The sequence below is a fragment of the Hordeum vulgare genome, chromosome 6H, assembly GCF_904849725.1.
Source record: "Hordeum vulgare subsp. vulgare chromosome 6H, MorexV3_pseudomolecules_assembly, whole genome shotgun sequence".
NCBI lineage: Eukaryota > Viridiplantae > Streptophyta > Magnoliopsida > Poales > Poaceae > Hordeum > Hordeum vulgare.
Genome location: NC_058523.1, coordinates 524,165,289 through 524,171,676, shown reverse-complemented (window position 1 = coordinate 524,171,676; position 6,388 = coordinate 524,165,289). Strand labels below are relative to the sequence as shown.

Here is a 6,388-nt window from a genome sequence, read left to right as displayed (position 1 = left end):
AGTTAGCATTGATTTTACGTGTTGCAACCGCAATAGTGGAAAGAGCATTCTCAACAATGAGCATTATCAAGACTGGATTGAGGAACAAAATGGGTGAAGATTGGATGGATCATAGAATGGTATGTTACATTGAGCGAGATGCATTTGTTACTATTGAAGAATCAAAGATCATCGAGCGATTTCAAGGTTATTGCACACGTAAAGGCGTTTTGCCTCATCCTAGAAGTAAGTTTTCACATTTTGCATCTATTATTAACTAGTTTTACCTGCTATATTATGCACTGGTTTGCATTTCGAAATTGATGATTGAAGGTTTAGTTTCTGCTATTGAAGATGTGGTCATGGGAGGCTCAGATCAACCAATACTTTGGTTTGATATAAATCTTTTGTATCATCTTCTATGCTACATATTGTATTTTGATTTGTCTTGCTTTATTGTCGATCCATCATGCAACAAATGCTGCCATTGGATATTATGTTTGGTTTCTTATTAGTAATGCAACATAGATTGACTTTAGTATGCCTTGAAGCTAGAGTTTTTTCTAGATAGTTTTTAGCCCTTTGTTTCTCGTTCGGGGAGTCAAACAATTCTGGGTCCGCCACTGGTTTCGATGGTTGCGGCATGGAATTGACCGCCACTAGTGAGTCTTCGACGCAGGCGAGGGCGGCCAGGGGTGTGTCCGTCCATTCTGGCGGGCGACAATGACGGGGGGTCGGGCAGGAAGAGTGCGATGCTTCCCTATTTATATTTACAAGTGAGCAACTTAGAGCAAATATGAGGAGGAGGGGGGGGGGGTAATTTGGGAGAATAAAAGGTAAATGTAGAAAAATAAAGTTTGGGGATGGGTTTAGATAGGTCTTTATTCCCAAACCATCATCCACATTAAGCGTTTGGGGATGACTAGCTAGAGATGCCCTAACCTTGTAATAGGAAGGAGGGTGCGCAGATTGTAAGACGAACTATTAGTTACATATATATCCACATGATCATTTGCTCAGACATTGAACACCGGAACATTAACAATGCAGACTACTTACATATGTTTAATCTGATTCTGAACTTCTAGTATATGCACTAAATAAAGTTAAACTGGCTGCTCGGCCACCTCCAGCGGGCCGAGGGACGCCGCCCCGAGCCTGGTGGCGTTGACGTAGTCCTGCGGCGCGTGCGGCGGCAGCCCCGGCATCACCAGCGCGGCGACCCTGGCCAGCCGCATCAGCCACCCCTCGGCGTACTCGGGTCCCTCCGCGTAGCCGATGAGGAAGCTCCGGGCGAGCTCCCACCACGCGTTCACCAGCTTGGGCGCCACCGCCAGCACCGAGAAGTAGTTCTTGTTGGGCTCCTCCGCCGTAACCTGCTTTTCATTTTCAAAGGCGTCCGTCAGCGTCAGCGTCTCTTCTCCAACTCCAAAAGTGCATTGCGATGAGGTTCTTGCTTCCAAGCCATGCTTTGCTCGATCGCCTTGCCTTACCTTGGAAGTTTAGTCCTGTTACAGCATCACATGCATGCATTCCTTCTAGAGCAATGCTACATCTACGTAAATGTTTACGTACGTTTACGTAATAGTCTGACTTGACAATAACTGATTGGATTAAGAGGAGGATGAGGCTCACCCATCCCTGAAAATCAGGGGGGCATGTTTAGATTAGTTGGAAGGTTTAATAAACTTACGTAGATTTTCTACGAAATCTTACGTAGGTGATGAGGTGGGCGTGGTTGATTGGATTCCGCAGCACCCCACCCTGAAAATCAGGGGGGATTAGTGGAGGTTAGGGAAGCAAACCTCCTTTACGTAAGTAATTTATAAGTAAGAATTCGTAGGTGTAGCATTTTTGATCTTAACTACTCTCTCCGTTCCTAAATAATACTCCTAAGTCTTTTTAAAGATTTCAACTACATACAAAGTGAAATGAATGAATTTAAACTCTAAAATATGTCTATATACATCCGTATATAGTTTTCTAGTGAAATCTTTTAAAAGACTTATTTTTCAGGAACGGAGGGAGTCGTAACACATGCATGGTAAAAAAAATGAAGTGATATATATGGTGAGCGACTGGACGGACCTGTCCTCTGTAGAAGCTGTCGAAGTAGAGGCATGTCCCGAAGTGCTTGAAGAGGAGCGTGGAGTCGTCGTAGGGCACCCGGGGCACGATGTCGTTGCAGTAGACGAACCTGAAGTAGCGGCTGGGGTTCTCCAGGTAGGGCGCCATGAACGCCCCGAGCCGCTGGTCGCCCACGCGGGGCTGCCCGAACGTGTACACGCCCTGCAGCCTCCCCAGCACGGCCTCCTCCCCGTGCAGCGCCAGCACCGTCGGGAACAGCACGGCCAGCGCGCCGCCCAGGCTGTGCCCGGCCACCGCGAACCGGGCGCCCGGGTTGCCGCCCAGGAACGCCCTGAGCCTCTCGCGGATGGCGTAGTACGCGAACGGCCTGCCGTCGCCGGCGCCCGTGGGGTCGGCGACGTCCCTCGGCCAGCCGCCGCGCCGCTGCAGTCCCAGCGCCTTCATGAAGCCGCCGTGGACGCGGCAGCCGGCGCCGGCGCCCGGGAGCTCGTACCAGGAGAAGTCCACGTCCGTGCACCACTGCTCCGTGTCGAACGGCTTGGTGCCGCAGAAGGCCACCACCGCCAGCGTCGCGTCCGGCGCCGGCGCGTCCGCCAGCATGAACGCCTGCGTCGTGTAGTCCCCTTCGTAGTCTGGATCCACGGACCGGACCAGAGTGCGACACGCCATTAAATCAAGCCATGCACGCACGCACGCATGCATCGCACGTCATGCAAGTGACCGAGGATGCCGGAGTTGGTTGTTTGTCTTACCGTTCCAGCAGTTGTAGAAGCCCAGGAACTCCATGTGCCAGTGGTTCTGCACGACGCTGCTGATGACGGGCTCGTTCTCGTAGGCCAGCTTCGCGGCCATGATCGACAGGGCGGCGTGGTAGTTGCTGTCCCCTGGTTTGATCATCTTGTCCAGCTCGATCCTCGTGTCGAGTAGCCCGATGCAGGAGCGGTAGTTCAGGGATGCTCTGTCTGGCATTTTCACCTTCCCTGAAGCAAGAGTTGGTAGTAGTATAAGCTAGCAATTTAGCATATATTCTCCTTCTTTTGGGACTCGGCTGGGTGGTACCACAACATACATATACTTGTCATTTTGTCACATGCAATGGCTTGAGTGTGTGACAATGTATATATCGATCAGGGTAATAATCTTCAGAACTGGTGCTCAATCAATCAATTAGGGATTGTCCTCTTCTGGACGCAATCGTCAACAATCGGAATAGTAAGCTGGACTGTTACAGCAGAATAGTATCATTCAGTTTCAAAACTATGAAAAACGACCTTTTATCAGTTTTTTAGAAAACGACTTGTAATTTCTGCTTTTATGGTAGGCAGTCTCTATTCAAAGACTAGTCCTGAAAATATGTATGTGTCCTTAATTTGTTCGAAGAATCAGCGGTACGCAAGATATTAGCAGTGTCCATTAGTTGGAAATTTGGAATCCGACGAACTCCCTCCGTTTTTATGTACCCGCATACCCAAAGAGTATATGATTAAGTACATAGATCTTCAAGGAGAGACTAGTAGGTTGGAGTATTGAGTCACTCATTTTCTTATTTTGCATCAAGGATGCCACGTTAATTAGGTAGGTTGGTTAAGAAAAAAAGGTACTAGTAGTTTCGTTGATTGCATCGCTACAACTGCACGAGACCGGGAAATGTCTGTTCATGCCACCCTCTCATGAACAAAATCAGCCGACCAGAGTAGTTGAAAGCGAAAGCATCATAAATGCAATCAATCATGCGGTCAAGAACAGTTGAATCGATCTATCAGGTGGACGACTGATTTTGAGGAACAACGCGAAATCAAACGCTCGGTACAACTACGTACCATGCAGGGCGTTGGCGAGGAGAGGGAGAACGCCGCCGCCGTTCTCGTTGAGGAGGTTCATCCAGTACTCGGCCGCCCGCCCCAGCAGCGCCACCGGCCGCTTGGCCCGCAGCAGCAGCATCTGCGCCACCAGCGACACGAACACGGCCCACCGCCGCCGCGCCGACCCGATCTCCGTGCCGGCGGGGCACTCCACGGCGCCGTTCTCGGCGACGTTGGGCGACCACAGGAGGTGGACGAGGTCGCGAACCCCACCCTTGTCCGGCCGCAGCTCCATGAAGTCGCCGCACAAGCCGACGTCGGCATCACCACCCTCGGAGGCCATGCCTAACACGCCGAGCAGCTAGCGCTAGCTATCGATCGACAGTGAGCAGCAAGGAGGACGCGCGCACGGGAGACGGCCGGTATATATATAGAGGCAGTGTGGCAGATGGGCACGGTGGTAACCTGCCGGCCCGGTCAATCAAAATATATCATTGTCGATTCCCAATCCCATTGCCGGCAGAATATATCATTGTCGCAGGTACAGGGTGGTGATAATGGAGTACAGCCTTTGACTGGACGCGGACGCGAGGATGGCCATGGATGGATGCGCATGGAAGCAAGGACATGGGAGTGGAAAGCTTATGCTTGGAAGCCACCTCCATGCCCACGACTAGGTTTCTTGCTTGATTCCTTCACTGGTTGTTAGTTGTTACGTGAGAGTTGGTACATGGAATGATAGACGGGATGGCAGCGCGGTGGGGACATGCATAGCCGTCACCATGGGTCCATGACTAGCTAAGCTACGTACCATTATATGCGCTTCTCCTTGGCGTGCAATTCGCGGGCTCCTGAAGCGGAAGAACATTCCGTCAGATATGGTGTGCGGGAGAAGGCCGCGGGAATGGGGAAACATTCCTTGGGTCGATATATATATATACAAAAAAATTCTAGGATAATTTTGTTACGCTCGTGGATATTAAGAACGTGTTTGGTTTGGTTCATGATAAACCACAACTGGCCATAGAAGAAATGTCACTCTCTCGCAAAAAAAAAAAAAAATGTCACTCGCATTCAAAGCGAGATGAACAACATGGTCACCGCAAACGTGGCAGATTGGTAAAATACTCCTATAATAAAATATATAAATGATGCTTGAGTCAATCGCTTCCTGCCGTAAAAGTGTTGAAAATATACACCTTAGAGATAATTTATTATCACATTTTCTTATTTATGATAAATATTTACTTTTTGTTTTAGAATTGTATTGACCAGAAACTCGCATGCAAAGTGGGATGAACAAGATGATCATCGTAAATTGGGCAGATTGGCAAAATACTCCTATAATGAAGGATATTATAAAGGATAATTGAGTATATGCATGCCTTCTAGGGGAATATATAGCAAAAAATAAACTACCACGTTAGAGCAATTTCAACCGACCGACCCAAACGGACGGCCATTTTGTTCACATTTTGTCCTTTCGGTCAGCCCAGCGGACACCAACGTCCGCCTCGGCGTTTGGGTCGGCGCATGCGCCCATCGCTGACCCAATCCATTTTTGCCGGCGTGTGAAAAAAATATAAATCATTTTCAAAAATAATAAACAAGCATAATTAAACATTAAAAGCCGGCCACGAAGCCCAATGAGAGTCCACGCGTCCCCATTACATTAATTAAACATTAAAAAACTAAACCAGGAGGCAGCCCTAGGCGGCGGCGGCGGCGGCGACGGGGCCGGTGAGGTCGACCAACGTAGACGCAGGGCCGGCCCAGGGGAACGTCGTGTTCCAGAATGTAGCTAACTGCGCCTCCGTTGTCTTTCCTGCCGTTGTAGGCTGTGCTGGTGGCGGTGGCAGCACAACACGAGAGCGCTCCTCCTCCTCCATCTTTCATCGTTCCTCCTCCACCTCCTTTTCAAGCTCCATCAGTCGACGGCCTTCGGCGCGCTCCTCCTGGAGGTACTCCGTCTTCCAGTGCAGGAGGTAGTCTTGCTCCTGCTCCAGTGTCGCGCCCAGCTAGATGGGCGGCGCACTGACCCTCTCCCGGACACAGCCGATCCACTAGTAGACCTCCTGCGGCTCTGTGGGCTCGGTCTTCGGCGGAGGTGGCACGACGCAGTCGCCGGCGGCCGACAGCGCGATGGCCTCCGCGAGCCGCTGCTACTACGCCGCCTCCTCCTCGTCGGCCTTGCGTCGCTCTTCCTCCCCGCTCTCGTGGAGAACAGTTGCCAGCGCCGCCTGGTAGGCGGCCTCAGCCTCTCGGTCCTCCTCGCTGACGACGGTCGGGGGTGCCGGAGGGCCTCCTGGCTGCACGTTGCACACGCCACGCTGACGCTCCTCCTCGTGCTCGACCGCGAACCAGAGCTCCGAGTGGGGTGAGTCGACCGCGTAGGCAGGGTTGAGCCGTTGTTCCAGCGTCAGCGGACGCAGACGGCGACTCACCTCCTCCGCGTGCAACCGCGCCAATCGCGACAGGGCCGGCACCGGGATCCTCTCCGGATCCAGATGCCAGTGGTG

General features: G+C 51.3%; 1 protein-coding gene across 4 annotated transcripts; it reads right to left on the bottom strand.

Moving 5' to 3' along the window:
* Positions 1 to 948: 948 nt before the first annotated feature.
* LOC123402402 (triacylglycerol lipase OBL1-like) lies at positions 949 to 4,319 on the bottom strand. Of its 4 annotated transcripts, XM_045096322.1 has the most exons (6): positions 3,888 to 4,319; positions 2,820 to 3,047; positions 2,068 to 2,699; positions 1,673 to 1,743; positions 1,473 to 1,487; positions 949 to 1,355 (listed from the first exon to the last, which is right to left on the bottom strand). In XM_045096322.1, exons 1-6 carry the CDS (start codon positions 4,210 to 4,212, stop codon positions 1,292 to 1,294), a joined length of 1,335 nt encoding a protein of 444 aa, XP_044952257.1. In that variant the 5' UTR covers positions 4,213 to 4,319; the 3' UTR covers positions 949 to 1,291. The 4 variants fall into 4 exon arrangements, with proteins under 4 accessions (XP_044952257.1, XP_044952258.1, XP_044952256.1 ...); XM_045096323.1 differs by lacking the exon at positions 1,473 to 1,487 and having other exon boundaries at positions 3,888 to 4,318; XM_045096324.1 differs by lacking the exon at positions 1,673 to 1,743 and having other exon boundaries at positions 1,301 to 1,355; positions 3,888 to 4,315.
* Between the last annotated feature and the right edge of the window lie 2,069 nt (positions 4,320 to 6,388).

Bases quoted from the DNA above. Each gene is read 5' to 3' on its own strand.
- LOC123402402 (XM_045096321.1), bottom strand. From the start codon at position 4,212: ATGGCCTCCGAGGGTGGTGATGCCGACGTCGGCTTGTGCGGCGACTTC. The intron at 3,048-3,887 runs GTACGTAGTTGT...CTCTTGCTTCAG, and splicing joins CCTCGCCAACGCCCTGCATG to GGAAGGTGAAAATGCCAGAC. The intron at 2,700-2,819 runs GTAAGACAAACA...CCGTGGATCCAG, and splicing joins CTTCTACAACTGCTGGAACG to ACTACGAAGGGGACTACACG.